The 18671-nt window shown below is 48.9% G+C and overlaps 1 protein-coding gene across 5 annotated transcripts in view; it reads left to right on the top strand.

Moving 5' to 3' along the window:
- Nucleotides 1–18671, top strand: part of TBC1D22A (TBC1 domain family member 22A) — a 386589-nt gene that overhangs the window by 106666 nt on the left and 261252 nt on the right. For 4 of the 5 annotated variants that reach the window (XM_006164616.3, XM_006164615.3, XM_027766747.1 and 1 more), the window contains exon 5: nucleotides 4229–4299. In XM_006164616.3, the coding sequence (XP_006164678.1) occupies nucleotides 4229–4299 (71 nt within the window). Of the gene's footprint in view, nucleotides 1–4228; nucleotides 4300–4326; nucleotides 4469–18671 lie in introns of those variants that run through there. The other variant, XM_027766748.1, reaches the window with a different exon arrangement.

Below are 18671 nucleotides of genomic sequence, written 5' to 3'. Positions count from 1 at the left end.
ACCTCTGAATATAAAAAAGTCAGTCTCTGCTACACTTAAAGTACCTTCCTTATATAAAGCAAGTTTGCAGAGGCGAAGTCCCTCTCCCACCGAAACAGCAAAGATTACCAAAATTATAAAAGCACATTCGATTTAAACAAACACCCTTAACAACCTTACCGGTTATAAAACTATGACTGAGGACTTTTACAGACACATCTTAAGCAAAGAAATAGGACAAACAGGAGCACATACTGTATATACTGTCTCTATGGATGGCAAGGACAGGCAAAGCCAGTCTGAAGGGATGGATACCAGAAGGTAGTTCACTTGGGATGGGAGCAAAGAATTACTAGAAAGGATGGTAGAAATGCTGTATATCTTTTTTGGGGGACTACATTAATACTTCTATTGTAGCTAAATTGTACTTCAATTTAAAAACGTTATGTCCTCCAATAAAGCAAACCTCTAAAGGGGCAGCAGCAGAATTGAGTGTTCTTTCTGCCACGTGATTGGAAGGCAGTCCATCAGGCAGACTCAGAGTAGAATCACGGCTCTGAACTTCACGAGCTTGAGCACTGCTTCTAGGAGATGAACCGATGCTCTGCCACGGCCCTGCAGACTGCTAGGTGCTTAGCTTCATCTGGCATTGGCACTCACAGAAGAGGGACGGACGCAAGGAAGGTGGCTTAACTGTAGTAGGAGTGGGGCTGGCTGGAAAACTGGGTGGACTTTGCAGAGGTGAAGTGAAGGTGGAGCTGTCACAGGGATTTTGTAGCTCTGTTGAGCAGAGCACAGTGTAAAACGGGATATAGTGAAAAGCAGGTCTTTCATCGTCTTTGAAATTTCTATTTATTTATTTATTTAAATTTGATCAGAGCGCGACAGAGTGAGAGAGAGAGAGAGAGAGAGAGAGAGAGAGGGAGAGAGAGAGAGAACCCACCAGCGCCAGAACTTGACCACACCACAATCCTTTCTCCATTCTCTTGGGATTTTGAACATGTGCTCACATACCTGGTGTGTTTTTCAAGCTGCTGGGTCTGGGCCTCGAACTACAGTTGGCTATGTAGAATCCAGCTGCCTTAACCACCATGTCACCTGGCTGGCCCCAAATGAATTCATTTATTTTTTAAACCAAAAAATTATTTCTATGTCTCCTTGTAGTTAAGTCTTATTTGAGATTTTTATTTGTAAAGTAATTATCAATGGGAAAAAAATTGTAAAACCATGGAATAGAGGAAATCAAAAACTCCCTTGAAAGTATTAAAAGTCGATTAGACCATGCTGAAGATCGAATCTCTGATGTAGAAGATAAAACCTCTGACCTAGAAAGAACCACAAAGAAGATAGAGAAAATAACTAAAAAACACGAGGATAATAGACAAGAAATACTAGATTCCATAAGACGCCCAAATATCAGAATAATTGGTATCCCAGAAGGGGAAGAAACCAATAACGGCATGGAAAATCTATCCCATCAAATCCTGGAAGATCTGGCATTGGCACTCACAGAAGAGGGACGGACGCAAGGAAGGTGGCTTAACTGTAGTAGGAGTGGGGCTGGCTGGAAAACTGGGTGGACTTTGCAGAGGTGAAGTGAAGGTGGAGCTGTCACAGGGATTTTGTAGCTCTGTTGAGCAGAGCACAGTGTAAAACGGGATATAGTGAAAAGCAGGTCTTTCATCGTCTTTGAAATTTCTATTTATTTATTTATTTAAATTTGATCAGAGCGCGACAGAGTGAGAGAGAGAGAGAGAGAGAGAGAGAGAGAGAGAGGGAAAGTGAGAAAGCAACCACCAGGTCCAGGACTCGAAACGTGGTCTGCCACGTGGGAGTCTAGCGCCCTTGACCACCACGCCACCTGCCGGCTCCTCTAGAGGAAGTACTCTAATTACTTACTGATGTCAGTGAGCATGGCGTTGTCCTCTGTTGATGTTTGTCTTTAAGTGAAGCCTTGTAGTGTTCTCCCTGCGGTGTCGTACAGTCTCGTATAGCTCATGCCTATAGTATTTTCTACTCGTGTGTTTTTTAAAATTTAAATTTTTATTTTTATTCTGGTTGAGGAAAACTGTTGGTTTTGACTGTCCTTGTGTTTGGGCCATCATGCTTAAGTCAGAACTCTGTTCCCGGCCTGTGTCTTGGTTCTTCCTCCCTCTCTTGGTTGGCAATATCTCCAGCTGGTCTGTGCTAGATCGCTGCACCAGCCCCAAGCCTTACCTCTCACCTGCCAACTCAGAGGGACAAGGAGGTGGTGCCTGCAGAAAACTCCCCAGAGCAAGGAGGTGCTTTTCTTCTCAGCGGCTCAGAGAGGGCCCAGCCCATCGCTCAGCCAGTGCTGGTGGGGGTGTGGCTTAGCCTTTCCTGAAGTGTCTGTCACCCCACTTCTGAGTGGTGTTGGGATGGATTTGCTTCCCCTGAGCTGACCCTTGCTCATCTCCCAGGCTGCTGGTGGGGAGGTGTGGTCATGTCATGCCGCTGGGATTCTTCTGGAAATGAGTAGGCCCTGTTCGGGACCCCGACCAAACACCCCTCAGGACAGTCAGCCTAACCAGCGCTCGGTGAAGGTACAAGGCAGCCTGCCTCTGACCTGTGCTTTCCTCCGAGTAAATCCTACTTGCGCGTATTGTTCTTCGAGTATCCTGCTGCGTCCTGATCTGCCGAGGTTTTGGGTTGGATCTTTTCATCTGTATTTGTAAGTTGGATTTGTCTATGTTGCAAAAAGTCTTTTTAAGAGTGGGAGTTAATGCAGTGGCCAGGTCCTGGTGCCTAAGGTTATGCAGTCCTTGTGTGACCTTGGAGAGGTCGTCCAGCCTCTTTGAGGCCATCCTGCACTTCCGTAATTGTAATCATAATCGTGGCAGCGATCACAGCCCTGACCCAGCCGAGCTGTTTGAGGGCGAAGTGAGCAGACACGCAAGTGCTCCTTAAACATAAAGCAAGTTAGAACCTCGTGTTGTGCTGTACATTCAAGGCTTTGAAATTTCTGTGTTGCTTCCAATGAAGAGACAGGTTTGGAGAACAGTAACAACTGTGTTTCTTCTTAGCTTTCTTCATCATCTGCAGTCAGAAAACCAGAGCTATGCAGAGGGAGAGGCACTGGGAACAGATTGTGAACATTGCACTGCTGGTGTTTGGATATTAGGTTCTTGCTTTTCATAATATCCTTAGGGAGTGGGGGAAGACTTGATATTTTCTGAGATTGCTGTAAAATGCAAGTTATTGCGGGTACTATCGCCCAATTATTCTGTACTTATTTTACTTAGACTTTAGTAATTGGAAAAAGATTAGATGTCAGGACCTTGTATTTTGTTGATTATATTACCGAAGTCTTCTCTTTAATCACTTCTTTTATTCCTCATATTAATCATTAGCTCCGAGCTGTTAGGAGAAGAACCTAACGGTGGGTTCCTAACTTAAAGGGAAGAAATAATTGCTTCCGTTTCAGTGGGATTGGACAAGTGTTGCTATGCCCACAAATTGAAATGAAATCTCTAACCATTCAAGGCATGTGGATGAGACACTCAAGGAGACTCCGAAGGTCAGACAGGATCCAGTCTGGTTACCCTTACTCCTAGGCCCCCACTGTGCCCTTCTCAGCCCGACTGAGGCTCTGGGCCTTGTTCCCCTCCTCCCTGCCTCCGGCCAGCCCCTCCGCACTGATGGCTTCGCACTTGTTGGTATTTGTAGAAGCGGCCTTGGGGACGGTGTTACCGTGGTGTGTGTGATACACAGACAGGCCTCTCCGTGAGCCAGTCTCTGAAAACCTCCACTAAGCAAGCTGCTTCGCATCGGTATTTTTAAACAGCAAGTGTGAGCCTGAGATGGGGTGACAGAAACAAAATCCAATTAAACCATTGGGAGAGGGAGGGGGAGGAAGAGGGGGAGAGGGGGAGAGAAGGAGGGAGGTGGGCCCCCACTTCACTGCTGGGGGAGGGTGGTGATGGTGCCCACCAGTCGTCAGAGCTCTAGGAAATGCATCCTGCAAACATGTCTTTGAGATTTCCGAGACTGCCGTGTGAGTCAGGGTAGCAGGCATTTGACTTTTGATCCAGGAGGGCACTTCTCTCATATGTTGAGAATAATCAGAACCTGACAGTTCTACCATTCAGGTTTCCTTTGTGGGGCTCCCTGGCCGTGATCACACTGGTGGAGTATGTTGAAGTATTGGGGGAAGTTTGCTAACTTTTGGTAAACTCTGTTTTCCCTGTCCCTTTCTTTCTTTCTTTCTTTTTTTTTTTTTGGCCAACAGAGGAATTACGGAAGTTGAGCTGGTCCGGAATCCCTAAGCTGGTTCGTCCGATCACATGGAAGCTCCTCTCAGTAAGTCTCCGGCCTCACAGGCCTCTCCTGTAGTTCAGCAGCCTCTGACCCCAGCCGGGGCCAGCCCAGCCTCGCGGCCCTGCCTTTGGTGCACCATGATGCGGTCTCTGCCTTCTCCGTTCTTTGCTTAATTTCAAGCTTGGGTTGACAAGGCTGGCAGAAAATGAGGGTAGGTAATAATTTATGACAGCTGTATTCTTTTTGTTTTATTATTTAAAAAAAGCTTTATGTGTTCATACCTGTGATAGAGAGAGGTTCTAGCACAGAAGGTAATTTCAGCGCTGAGGAGTTGAAAACCGTATTTCAGATATCCCTGAATGTGTTGAACACAGGCAGCTAATTTTGACTTAGCGTTTGTTGTTGTTTCAGTGATGTTCGGCTCTCTGTCTCTGTGATGGAGGGTAGAGTCTGGTTTCTCAGCTACCCGGGGCCTTCCTGAAAACCGGGGTAGAGGACAGTTAGGTCTGACTTCACGTACTTACCTCCAGCCGCATGTTGGCCTCCAGCTTGGCTCTGCTGAAAATTTTAGAGCAGTTTGTAGACAGCTTTCTTTTTCCTTTTTAAGTCATTTTTGTAGCTAAGTCAATAGGAAACTCAAGTATTTACCCTAAATTGGGTATGACTTTCAGTTTTTAAAAGACTCTTTCTTGCTAATGAGTCCCAATAAATTTGCAGCTTTGTACCTCATAACCCTAAATGCAGATACAGCTCTGAACAGTGAATATTTATTGATTAAATATTCTCTTGCAATTAAAATTAGACCTGCTGTGATTGCTTATATTTTTGTTCTTTGTTTTTTATTTTAAGTGTTTATATCCAGTTTTCAGATGTCCTCCAAGACAGGCTACGAGCTTTTCAGAGGGGTTCATGGGCAATTTTGGGAACACCTTCAAGGTGCTCTGTGGCAGGTTTATGTTTAGCAAGGGAGAGCTGCCCTGAGGGGGAAGTCTGCACGAGAGGCTGTACTGTTCTTTCCCTTCAGTTCTCGGACTCTGCAGGGCACAGTTCTGATGTCCTGATCTGTGCCGCACGGTGACCGACATGGAGGTGGACACTGGCTCTGGTGGGAGGGCAGAGGAGCAGAAAGGGGGTGCTGGGCAGTCCCCTGCTCTGGTTGTGAGTGGGGCCAGGTGGGTGGGGGTACCCAGGCGTGCTGGCAGGGCAAGTGAAGACGGCTGGGCACTGCCAGCACACTTCCTCAGATAGCCATTGTTGATCACAGGCTGTGCTGTGGAGCAGAGATGAAGGCTGGGGTGCTGACCCCCATCGGGCGATGGCACCACAGTCTGAGCTGCATTACCTGTTGATGTGCAGGGTGCGTGTCAAGACGTGAGGTGTGGGTGCATGGTGTGGGGGCAGTGTGCGTATGAGGGCAGCTTGGCAGGAGAGGTGATGTCATCCCTGGGCTGTGCGAGGCCATGGCAGGTAGGGAAGGGCGGGGGAGGACTTGCAGGCACAGGGGACTGGGATGAACGCGGTAGTTCTCAGCCTGTCTTGGCCAATTAAAGATGGATTAAGACATTCATGGGGAGGGGGCACCAGGGAAGGTCGGGGTGACTCCAGGGGACTGCAGACTTACAAGGATGCCATGCCAGACTCCCCTGAGGAAGCCGAGGTGCCTACATGACATCTTGGAAGAGGTGCTGGCAGTCTCTGGGTGACATAGGCGGGAAGTTGTAGGACCCAGGGGTCACCAAGTGGTAGCATAGGCAGGGGCAGAGGCTGGGTGAGCTGCTCTTTAGGACCCGCTGGGAGGGAGTGTGGAGTCAGCAGAGGTCAGTAGACCCCCACTCCCAGGCGTGCTGCTTGGCTCTGTCCTGGGTCTGGGAGGGGAGTAACACAGCTGAGCCCCATCATAGCACACCCCCCTCCTCAGAGCTTCATGCCTAGAGTCAGACACGTGTTCACAGACGTGTGTGTCAGCTGAACTTGCTATGGAAAGTAGTTAGATTAATTAAGATATCTTGTGAATCAATGAAATGTATATGGAGGGAAGGAATGGAAAGCAACCGTAGACACCAGAGACACTGTGGGAGGAGGGTGGGAAATGGCCGAGGGTGAGAAATGGGGCGGGATTTTGTTTCATATATATGTATGTATATATATACTTCCTATATATGTATGTGTATATATACTTCATATATATGTATGTGTATATATACTTCATATATATGTATGTATATATATACTTCATATATATGTATGTGTATATATACTTCATATATATGTATGTATATATATACTTCATATATATATATGAAACAAGGAGTGGAAAATCATTTGTTGATGATGTGCATGACTAAGCCACTGTGCAGTGTACTCTGGATGGGAAATCGCATTTATGTGCTGTGCTGATGTTCAGTGAATGAATGTAAAATAAATAAATAAATAAAAAGAAACAAAAGCTGTGTTTTGTAAGAGTTATTGTTTGGTTTGCCCATTCATCCCGTTGCTGTTTATTGAGCATTTTCTACGTTCCAGTTGCTGAGTTCAGTGCTGACATAGAGGAAGGGAGAGAGACCAAGTCCTAGTACCCAGGACTAGGACAGTGAGGAGGGTGCCTGCCCTTCCCTCACCGCCTCAGGACATAGGGTCTTCCCGCACAGAACCAGAGCCCACTCAGGGTCTTCCTATCCCTTGCGAGGTGCCTGCTCTGTGCCGAACCACCTGCCCCCGAGGAGGGTCCCACGGAAGCTGGGTCTGTTGCCAGAGTGTGAGTTGGTCACTCGGATACTGGGCAGTCCCCTCCAGTGTCTGACCTGGAAGTGACGTCGGGCCTGAGGGACTGGCTCCTGAGAGGGAGCTAGAGTTGGGACCAGGAGATGTGGGAGGAGAGTGACTGGAGGCTGCAGGGGTGGGGGAGAGAGTCCTCAGCGAGATCAGGAAGCCAGCTTGGCTCTCCCTCAGGGCACAGGCATGCACGGTGTCCTCCCCGTGGTCCGGCCTGTACTGGTGCTCAGCAGGAGCCGCTCAGCTGGGAGCAGCCCCGCACAGTCACAGTCGGGCCGCACATGGCTCTGGGCCTCTAGTGAGGGGCGAAGAGCTACCGTGGTCATCGCTGTCCCCTGTGCCTGCCAGTCATCCCTCCCCTCCCCTTCCCCTCTCCTCCTCCCCTCCCCTCCTCCCCTCTCCTCCTTCCCCACCTGCCTTGGCCTCGCTGACTCCAGGTGGGACGGCACCGCCTCTGTGAGGCTGTCTTCCCACCACTGCATCCTCCTTGCCCTTCGAGGGTGCTAGTCAGACAGGGGCAGGGCTGAGGGGAAGGTCGGCATGGTGGACGCCGTCTTCCATCCTCCACTTGCTGCCCCGAGGCTCACTCTGTGTCTCTTGTCCAGCCGTTACTCCCGGCACAGTTGGCCCGTGTGTTTCTGTAGTCAGAGATCTGGGGAGCCTGGTAATTGACGCTGACCACTCGTCCTGATGCAGCGAGCAGTGCTCACATGTCTGCTCGTGGCCTGGCCCTCTGCAGGGGCTGGGGTCACAAGGATGTTTTGGAGAATGGTGGGGGATCCTAGCAAGCAGTGGGCCATGGGTGTGTGGAAAAGGGCTCTCCCAGGGCAGGCTGCCTTTTGGTCATTCTCCACATCCAGGCGTTTCATCCTGGCTTCCCATTCGGCCTTGGAGAGCCTTTACAGGTCCTGATCCCGGAGCACATGGAGCAGAGTCAGTCACCGGGGTGTGTGTTGTCTGCAGTGAGCTGTGGACGTGGCGTCCGTGGAACACCTGCCCTGTGGCTGGGCAGCGCTGGGGCTGCAGGGATGTCCTTGACCTTGACCTGTAGCTGCACATTCGTATGGCCAAGGCACTCAGAAAGCTGATACATAGGTTCCTGGGTTCCCCTGTGCCCAGGGTTGGGGCTGCTGCTCTGAGACAGCCGGGCCCCAGCAAGTCAGGATGGGAAGCAGGTAACGGAGATCTCGGTGACTGAGGCTGCGCTGCGGTGTGGCCCTGCTGAAGGCAGCACCTCGGCTGAGGTGTCTGGACAGGAGAGTGGGCTGGGGCCTGTGGGGAGGCACTGGAGGAGGATGACACTTGCTGAGAGCCCTGAGCGTGTGGCTGGGGACTCAGCTGAGTGAGGCCCAGTGGTGGTTTGTCCTGCCCGCCAGTCCTTTCAGAACCAAGAGATTAAGAGCTGCTCAGAATTGAGAAGAACCTGCCTTTTAAAGACAGATCACTGAACCAAATAGCGGGTGGGCCTCTTCCCAGGCCTTGGAGCTCCTGGCATCCGCCCAGTGCACCCCTGCTTCAAGAACATGGTCCTGGCATTTGTGAAAAGTTCTTAACTGATGAGTGGGAAATGCTACCTCGAAGGAACACTTGTGATTCGTAAAGAACCAACACACCTCGTCTAGGGCCGGTCAATAAGCCACCAGCCTGGCTTTGTCATTGGCATTCCCTCCGGCCAGGGTAGTCACAAACACTAGTGCTGCCGTGAGTCGTATTTTTGGCTCTTTTTTAATAACTATTTCAGAAATATTGAACAAAAACTAATTAAACATTTCACATTCACGCTAGGGAGTATAATGGCTGGGAATGATAAGCCATACCTGGTATCATCTTCTCTTCTTTCAATGTATTGAGGTAGGTTTGCATATGAACACGGTGGGAGGGAACCATTTGATTTCTGTGTCACTGGGACAATTTAGATAAAGTATATGCATGCATTGTTTTACATTTATGATTAGTGTTTTTATAGCATGCTAATACAGCAATTAAGTTTTCTGTAGTTCTGTCATTTAAAATTCATTGCATACTTGAATATATTTCATTTGCATAATTTCTAGTCTTGCTTAATTATCGAAAGGCCCCAACTTGCACATGTGTGTTTTCCTTTAGGAATGGAGTGTCTGGAGGGTGTGGGGTTTTACTGCCCGTGCTCTGACTGAGACACACCTGCCTCTTGCATTCGTGTTTCTATAAGTTAAGTTAAAACTCAGGAATGGGGCGATTCTGAGAGTACACGTTCACATCTGCTGAGGACTGTTTGGTGTCACTGCATGTGGTTGACATTAGGCCATCCCTGGCTGGTCGCCCCTGTAGCCCTGCTGACCTGGTATGCAGGGCCTTCTGTCCTGGCCGCTGCACACAGCTCCACACGCACCCTTATCTGCGGGCTGGCTTCGGACCTTGCTCAGAGCTGCCGCAGACACGCTCCCCTGCACACTCTGTGCCCTCTCTCTCCACCTCGGGCTTTTCCTCCATCACATCCAGGCCAGACCCTGAAAAGTGTGCCAACTCATAGCACATACTGCCAGCTAGCCCAGACCTCGTCCTCCTGGGGCCCCGCTCTGGGTCTGACGACAGCGTGGCCCAGCTGTGGCATCCCCTATTCGTTCAGCGCTACGTCTTCAAACAGGTGGAAAAGGAGCTACGAAAATCTATGCATGGGTTTCAAGCAAGTTTAGTTTTTGCACCAAAATAAACTCATCCTTTTGTTTCATTTTTTCATGAACTTTTTGGAGCCCTGGTGTACTTATTGGGCATCTGTGGTATGCCCAGCAGTGTCCTGGGCCCTTGGGGATGTGTGTCAACAGAGGGATGAAGGTTCTGCCCTCTTGGGCTCCCAGTGTGGTGGTAGGAGGTGGAGAGTAAGCTGAATAAATAAACTTGGCTCCTTCTTCGAAGGTTAGAAGACCCATTGGAAAAGAGCTGGAACAGAGAGACGAGGATTTGGAGGGCTGAGGGAGGTGAGGGAGTGTGGCAACAGATGGGCTGGGGGCCCTCACTGAGCAGATGGCCTTTATCAGTGACTGAAAAGAAGGAAGGAGGTGGCCACGCAGGTGCCTGGATGGGGTCGCATTCCAGTTTTATTCCTGCTTTGAAGTGATTGGACAGAACTTCTGTCCCTGTGGAGCTAGGTGGATGATGGAGGACAGCCTGTACGCACCGAAGAGCAAGGCCACGTGGACCGTGCCACAGCAGAGGGAGGAGAGAGTGAGGGGTGCTCTCATGGCAGGGCTGCAGCCAGGTATGCACGGACCATGAGGGATGCTGGAAGACGAGTTCCGGAAGGACCACTGGTGGCTATCTCAGCTGCCTGGCCCTGCATGACGGTGCCAGAGCACAGCCGTGTTCCCAGGAAACTTCGCGTATAGCCTGGGGTGGGCTGGTCTTGGCTGCAGGAGAGGAGGTGGGTTCCAGTGGTGGGATAGGAAGGTCAGTCAGAGGCACTGAAGCAGGAGGAGGGTGGGATTTCAGGAGCTTAGGAGTCAGAGGGGCTGTTGTGCCCAGGGACGAGGGATGGTGGCCATTGTCAGAGGCAGGAGGGCCAGGCCGGGCAGGGCTCGTGCTTCTACTCTGAGCATGACTGGAATCCCTGTGCAGTGTCTTGGGGGTGGGGGTGGTAGAGTGGTTTGACCCTCACAGGGTCTTTGGGGCCACAACGTGGAGCAAGACTGTTAGGTGTAGGAAGAGCAGAAGGTGGGTGCCATGTTCACCCACACACAGATGGGCAACTCCCTGCGGCCTTGGCCGCTGTCCAGGGCCTCTGTGTCCCCAGGGCCTGGGTGAGTGAGTGCTGCCTTGTGGGCCCCTCAGGCTTTGGCAAGTGCCCCATGTTTGCCGTGGGATTCTGCGAGTCAGATGGCACCCCCGGAAAGTGTGGGTCTCAGGTCAGGGGCTTTGGGTTCACACCGGCTACAGTTTGGCTTTATTTGCTGCCATGACCCCGAGACTCCGGGCACTGAACTCCCAGAGTCTGTTTGCTCCCCCGAGTCGGGGCAGTGATGGCCCTGGGTGACTGCCGGGGCAGTCAGCACTGTACCGGCTGTGGGACTGGGACAGAGCAAGAGGAGGGCTGGGCTGTCATGTGATTGTTGATCACTGCTCCAGAGGTGAAGCTGCCTCAGTAGCAGGGCAGGGAGAACGGGTCAGGACGAAGCCCGGGGTTCTGAGATGGGTCATCTCTGAAGCCTTCAGCTTGCGATGAGAAATCTTTTACTTGGTTTGCCCTGTAGCCCCTCGGCAGAAAGCACCTGGGTGATTTCATGCCTCCTGCAGCTAGGGCAGGCCCCTTGGGTTCCCGGCAGAGAGGGCTGGTTCCAGTTGGTTCTGGTTAAGGAGGGCTCATTTTCACACTGCTCAGGTGAGTGGTTTATTGAATAACATGCGGAAGGGATCCATGCCTGGCACTTCGCGATGTTCTGGGGCTGGTGGTAGTTTTCTTGCTGTTAGGATGGTTAGGTGAAGGAACGTGTCCTTCGCGGTATTCGTCCCCTCGTCCCCTCACCGTGCAGGGAAGAGCAGCGGGGTGGGAGCAGTGGCCACTCCCGCGTCACTCAGCATGGATTTCAGCAGCTGGATTGCTCTGTGGCGAACCCTTACAGGGTACGGTCGTTAATCGAGCACTTTTAGCCATGCGTTCTTCACCAAGGCCCCTCCTCGTGGGTGAAAGGGGAGGGCGTTTGGCACCCTGTGTGTGACACCGCAGCTGGGGACGTGAGGTGCCACTCCTAGCAGGGCCATTTGAGCTGTCCCTCTGAACTTACCATTCCTTTGTAGGTCTTTACCTTAGGAAATAACCCCACACCCTAACCTGCCACATGTTCCTGAATTCGAGACTACTGAAAATCATCAGCAATTTGAGAAATAGGGGAAAGATTTACTATAAATACATCGCATACATATGAAGACTATTCAGCCTTCAGGGTAAATATTGCAGAGCAGGGTTGGCACGTGTTTTCTGTGCAGGTCTAGATAGTAAATCTTTAGCCTGTGGTCACATGGTCTCTTCTGCAGCCCCTCAGCTCTGACGTGGCAGGGCAAGGGTAGTCACACACAGTGTGTAAACACACAGGCTTGGCTGCGTCCCGCAAAATTTCATTTACAAATAATAGTTGGTTGATTGGAGTTTGCTGACCCTTGTGACAGGACAGTGCTTAATGACAGTGAGAATATGATCATGATTTTGGGGGGTGGCGCAGAGGGCACCGTGTTTACCAGAGAGAGAGAGAAAAGGAGAAAGCACCCCGTGGGGCACCGTTGTGCTGCAATCTCCTCTTTCCCGTTTATTCTTCCTTTAGGATTTTAGGCATGAACCCAAATGCGCCTGGTGTGGTCTTCAGGCCTGAGACTCAAAATGTGGACAGCCATGTGGGAGGTAGTGCTCTTAACCGTCATGCCACCTGCCAGGACCTGCTTTTAGTGTTTCGAGGCCCCTCGATACTGTTTTCCAGAATGGCTGCACTTCATTACATTCTTGACAACGGAATAAAAGAGCCCCTTCCATCGTTTTCAGCTTTTATTTTTGTCTTTTAATACTAGCCATTTTAATTGGATGAAACAGTTTATCATGACTTTGATTTGCATTTCCCTGAGAATTAGTGATTTTGAGCTTTTTTTTTTTTTCAGGTACTTGTTGCCTATTTGTGTGTCTGCTTTCAAGAAATGTGTATTTAGGTAGTTTGCCCTTTTAAAAAAAATTTGCCAGAGTGCATATGTGCCTGCCAGAGACAGAGACAGAGATAGGAAGGGGGGAGAGAGGGAAAGTGAGAAAGCCCCTCCCTCCCCCGTGGCAGGATGTCATGGCACTGTCCCTTCTGCGTTTCTCTCTCGTCAGGATTTTGGGCACACGTGCGTGCACACCTAGTGTGTCTCTCGAGCTGCTGGGTCTGGGACACGAACTGTGCAGTCAGCTCTGTGGGTCCAGCTGCCTTAACTACCACGCCACAGGCTGGCGCAGTCCGTCCACTGAAAAATCACATTACTTATTCATGCCTTATCCCATCGCGCAAGTTGTCGCTTCACTCCGTTCATCGTTTCCTTCGCAGTGTAGAAGCTTCTCAGTGGGTGTAACCCTGTTTGTCTACTTTCGCTTCTGCAACCTCACTTTTCAGGACTTATTCCAAAACCCTTTGTCCAGATCAGTACCCTGAAGTGTGTCCCTACGTTGTCCTGTAGGAGTTTCATGGTTTCGGGGCTTATGCTTAAGCTTTTAATCCCTTTTGAATTGATTTTTGTGTCTGGTTAGAGAAAGAGGTCTAGTTTCACTCCTCTGCATACGATATCCAGTTTTCCCAGCCTCATTTATTGAAGAGACTGTTTCGTCCCATGGATGTTTTGGGACCTTCGTTGAAAGTCAGAGGGCTGTGTTTATGTGAGTCCATTTCTGGGGTCGTGTTCCGCTCCGTTGGCCTGTGCATCTGCTTTTATGCCAGTACTACGCTGTGGTGGTTACTGTAGTTTTATAGTATGTTTTTAAGTCAGGCAGGGTGACGTCTTTGGCTTTGTTCTGTGTAGTCGGGACTGCTTTGACTACTTGGTCTTCTCTGGTTTCATGTGAATTTTATGTCTTTTCCTGTTTCTGTGAAGAATGCCATTGGTATTGATAGAGGTTACATTGAATCTGTGGTTCATTTTGGGTAGTATGGACATTTTAACATTTTTCTTCTAATCTGTGAACATGAAGTGTCAATGGTCATGATTTAAAAATTTTCAAGCATGGAGTGTTGGGGGAAGGACATTTTCCTGAAAAGGACTGATCGTAAAACATTAATAAGTTGGTCTACATTAACATTAGTGACTTCCCATCAGCAGAAGACTTCATTAATAGGGTGAGGAGGCAATGGATGACAATGGGGAGAGAATTTTTTATTTATTTCTTTTTAAAATGTTTTTTTCCATTGGGCATGTATGTTCATTGGAAAGAGAGAGGGAAAGTGAAAAATCACCCCCTAGAGGATCTGGCCTGCCATAGTCCCTTCTCTTCTATTCTCCTCTTGAGATTTTGGGCATGCATGCACAAACATCCAGCATGATTTTCAAGCCTTCAGGTCTGGGACTCAAACTGCAGCTCATCATGTGGGAGTCTAGTACCTTAACCACCCTGCCACCTCTTGGCCCCTGCGTAGAGAGAATTTTTACCATTGGACTCACATGCAGACCTAGTAACAAATACCTATGAATCAGAAAGGAGAAGGCGGACAGTCTGAGAGATAGGGGACTGCCCTCGGGCTGCACTTTTCAGATGTAGATGTATAGGGGTGCCCCTCAGTCTTCTGAAAAAAGCAGATTAAAACTGCACCTGACTCTTGAGCAGCATGGCTTTGAACTGTACAAATCGACTAACCTGGACTTTTTTCAGTTGGAAGGTATTGTAAATGCATTTTCTCTTCCTTATGATTTTTTTTTCTTTAGCATTTTCTTTTCTCTAGCTTGCTTTATTGTAAGAATACACTATGAAGGGGCTTTAAAAAGTTTTTTGAAAATGGAATTAAATATAAAAATAGGAAATGTAAACTTTAAGCTTCAAGTTCAGCACACATTTTTTTGAGAGAGATTTTTGTTATAGGGTGCGTGCATTCGCTGGAGAGACAGAGAGAGACAGAAAGCAAGAAATCACCCCCCAGGGGAGATGGCCACGCCGCAATCCCTTCTCCATTCTCCTCTTGGGATTTTGGGCATGCAGTGGTCCTGATATGAGTTTTAAGCCAATGGGTCTGGGACTCGAACCATGGCCGACTACGTGGGAATTCAGTGACATAACCATTATGCCATCTCTGCTGGCCCCTCAGCACACATTTGTAAGCAGTGTTACCAGCCATATTGTCCAGCCCTAAAGAACGGCGAGTCCTGGAATTTAACCATGCCAATACAGTCTTTTTAACATTATTAACTGAAGAAAAATGTGTGCCCTTTCAAGATTTTGTAGGAAGAGGAAACAAAAATAAGTGAGAAGAAGACAAATTAGGACTGTGAGGTATAATATATGCCTAATGATTTGCCACTGAAATTCTTGCAAAATTGGGAACCAGCAGTTAGCGTAATGGCTATGTCGCTGGACTCCCACATAGTTGACTGTGGTTCTCGTCCTGGACCTGGTGGCTTAAAACTTACGCCAGGCGCCTGTACGTGCATGCCCAAGATCCCGAGAGGAGAATGGAGGAAAAGGGATTGTGGCGTGACCATCCCCCCTGGGGATGGCCAGAATCTTCTTCTCACGTGTTTACAATACCTTCCAAAGTCTCTGTTCATCTGTGGCTGTTCTGCGTGCATGAGTTTGGCACCCCTCGGGTGGAAAGTTTGTTCAACTTTAATTTCTCCGTCAGAGTTGTGTAAGGTAGCCAGCTGAGATGCAGGCGGTATTGACTGTTTCTGCGGTTCGTCGTTGACCCTCTTCAGTTAGGGCGCAGACACGATTAGCTTCTCCCTCATAGGTAGGTACGGTGGTCTGCTGCTGTAGGCTTCCTCTCATCGTCTCCCTGTCTAAGGTGAGTTATCCAGTTATAAATTGCTCATTTCTTTGGGGCATTGTCCCCACAAGCTTTTTTAAATTAAGAATTATGTAAATTTATTTATTTTCTTATTTTAATTTGACCAGAGAAAGACAGAGAGAGATAGGGCTGGGGAGAAGTGAGAAAGCAAGCCCCAGGTCCAGGATCCAAACTGCGGTCGGCCATGTGAGAGTCCAGCACCCTTAACCACTATGCCACCTGCTGGCCCCCATAAGCTTTTCATTAGCCATGAATGATTATACTGCTCTTCCACCCATACTTCACATGTGTTTAATATTTATTCTTGCTTTAATTTTAGCGGAGTGCATGTTGTTCTCAGAGGGGCATTTTCTTGGTGCCTCAAGCTAGTTTCTATTCATACATTTTTTAATAAGTCAGTATGAGTTTATTTTGGTACACACATTTTGAAATCCATGCATAGTTTTTTCTGTGCAGTGCACACATGGGTGTATATGTGTGTGTATACGCCCGTGTGAATGTGTGTACTAACATGAATAAAAAGATGTGGCTGAATTCTGGTTCTGGCTTGATCATCAAGGACTAGAGACTGAGTTCTGCTTTTATTCAGGTCAGCTTTTCTCTGTGGACCTACAGCTCATGGTCCTCCATTGTGGTCACATGCTGGCTGCCACAGCTCCAGACTGTGCACCTTAATCCACAGCAACAGCCAAGAAAAGCCTGGGCCTGGATTCCATGCTTACACGGGTTCACCTTCCTGTCCCTGAACCTGTTAGTCACTGTAGCTAGTGGGATGGCACAACTTAGTTCAGTCAATACCTGTCCTGAGGGGAGAGGACTCTCACCTGGACCATGTAGATTGACATAGACATGACCCCAGCGCCTCCCGAGGGCACGGTTCTAATAAATGGACGGAGTAGAAGTTGAGCAGCTAGGTCAGTGATACTTACCACAGATGTAGAAGTCCTCACAAAGACAAAAAGAACCATATTTGGGACGTATTTGCTCTTTTATCCACTCACTCACGCACGTGTGAGTTCCCCCAGAGGAGCTGTGTGGCATGTGGCTGGCACAGTGCAGGGCCAGATGCTGCTGGAGCTCTGAGTGGCTGGCCCCACCCTGGGCACCCATCAGGCCTCACTGAAGAAGTGACTTATGGGAAGGCACTTGAGGGATGAGAAGGAGCTCTCCAGGGAGAGCCCTTCTTACATGGGGCACGGGGAGCACTCACTGTAAGAGGAAATCACCAGTACGTTTCACTACAGCTTCTATTTTTTTTTCTTTTTTTGAGAGTTTTTTGCTGTAGGGCACGTGTGCTTGCCAGAAAGAAAGAAACAGAGAGACAGAAAGCAAGAAATCACCCCCTGGGGGGATGGCCACGCCACAGTCCCTTCTCCATTCTCCTCTTGGGATCTTGGGCATGCACGCACATGCACCTGGTGTGAGTTTAAGCCACCGGGTTTGGGACTCGAACCGCAGTGGACTACATGGGAGTTCAGCCATTACGCCAACTGCTGGTCCACCACTACAGCTTGAAACTTACATGGTTTGAGACATAAAAAGGCAAGTCATAGAGAAGAGAATATAATCACAGGACATATGTTTGAGAAAGAGATTTGTATCTAGAATATATACAGAACTCATAAAGCTCAGTAATAAGACATCTACTTGATTCAAAGGTGGGCAAAAGATTTGAATAGGGGACTAGATGGTGACACAGTGGTGGAATATGGTGCTCTGCACGGCAGTCCCACACAGGAAGGTCCCCATTTGAGTGTGGAGACCTCTGTGAGTTGCTGGGCACCTGCTTGCCCGTGATCTAGGACTGGAAGAGGAGCTGGGTGGCATGTGGCTGGCACAGTGCAGGGCCAGATGCTGCTGGAGCTCTGAGTGGCTGGCCCCACCCTGGGCACCCATCAGGCCTCACTGAAGAAGTGACTTATGGGAAGGCACTTGAGGGATGAGAAGGAGCTCTCCAGGGAGAGCCCTTCTTACATGGGGCACGGGGAGCACTCACTGTAAGAGGAAATCACCAGTACGTTTCACTACAGCTTCTATTTTTTTTTCTTTTTTTGAGAGTTTTTTGCTGTAGGGCACGTGTGCTTGCCAGAAAGAAAGAAACAGAGAGACAGAAAGCAAGAAATCACCCCCTGGGGGGATGGCCACGCCACAGTCCCTTCTCCATTCTCCTCTTGGGATCTTGGGCATGCACGCACATGCACCTGGTGTGAGTTTAAGCCACCGGGTTTGGGACTCGAACCGCAGTGGACTACATGGGAGTTCAGCCATTACGCCAACTGCTGGTCCACCACTACAGCTTGAAACTTACATGGTTTGAGACATAAAAAGGCAAGTCATAGAGAAGAGAATATAATCACAGGACATATGTTTGAGAAAGAGATTTGTATCTAGAATATATACAGAACTCATAAAGCTCAGTAATAAGACATCTACTTGATTCAAAGGTGGGCAAAAGATTTGAATAGGGGACTAGATGGTGACACAGTGGTGGAATATGGTGCTCTGCACGGCAGTCCCACACAGGAAGGTCCCCATTTGAGTGTGGAGACCTCTGTGAGTTGCTGGGCACCTGCTTGCCCGTGATCTAGGACTGGAGGCGGGTGGGAAGTGAATCCCTACATCAAGACCCTATTGGGAATGCTGTCTATCAATAGATCAGTCAATTAAAAACTTAAAAAAGATGCGAACAGATACTTCACCAAAGAAGAGATACAACAGCTATACAAAAAGGTGTCAAACATCATCAGTCATTAGGGGAATGAAGTGAAAACAAACCATATTTAGCAGAATGGCACAGTACTGGGTGTTAGAGAAAGTGTGGAAAGTTTGAAATTCTCCAACATGGTTGTTTGGAATGTAAAATTATGTAACTTCTTTGAGCTGGTAGTTTCTTAGAAAACAACATACACCTGCACCCTGACCCAGTAGCTGTGCTTGCAGGGGTTTAACCATACTACATCAAAATGTATGTCCATGAAAACCTTACTCGAGGATACGTATAATAAACTTTATTCATAACATCCCCACACTGGGGACCACTCAGGTGCTTGTCGGCACACGGAGGGCCTACTGGACTGGGCTATCCATATGGTAGACCACTGCCTGGCAACGACAGGCAGGAGCTGCCAGTTCACGCATGCTTGGAGGGATCTCAGAAGACAC

The sequence above is a fragment of the Tupaia chinensis genome, unplaced genomic scaffold, assembly GCF_000334495.1.
Source record: "Tupaia chinensis unplaced genomic scaffold, TupChi_1.0 Scaffold143651_1, whole genome shotgun sequence".
Classification (NCBI taxonomy): Eukaryota; Metazoa; Chordata; class Mammalia; order Scandentia; family Tupaiidae; genus Tupaia; species Tupaia belangeri.
This window is presented reverse-complemented; position numbering and strand designations above follow the sequence as displayed.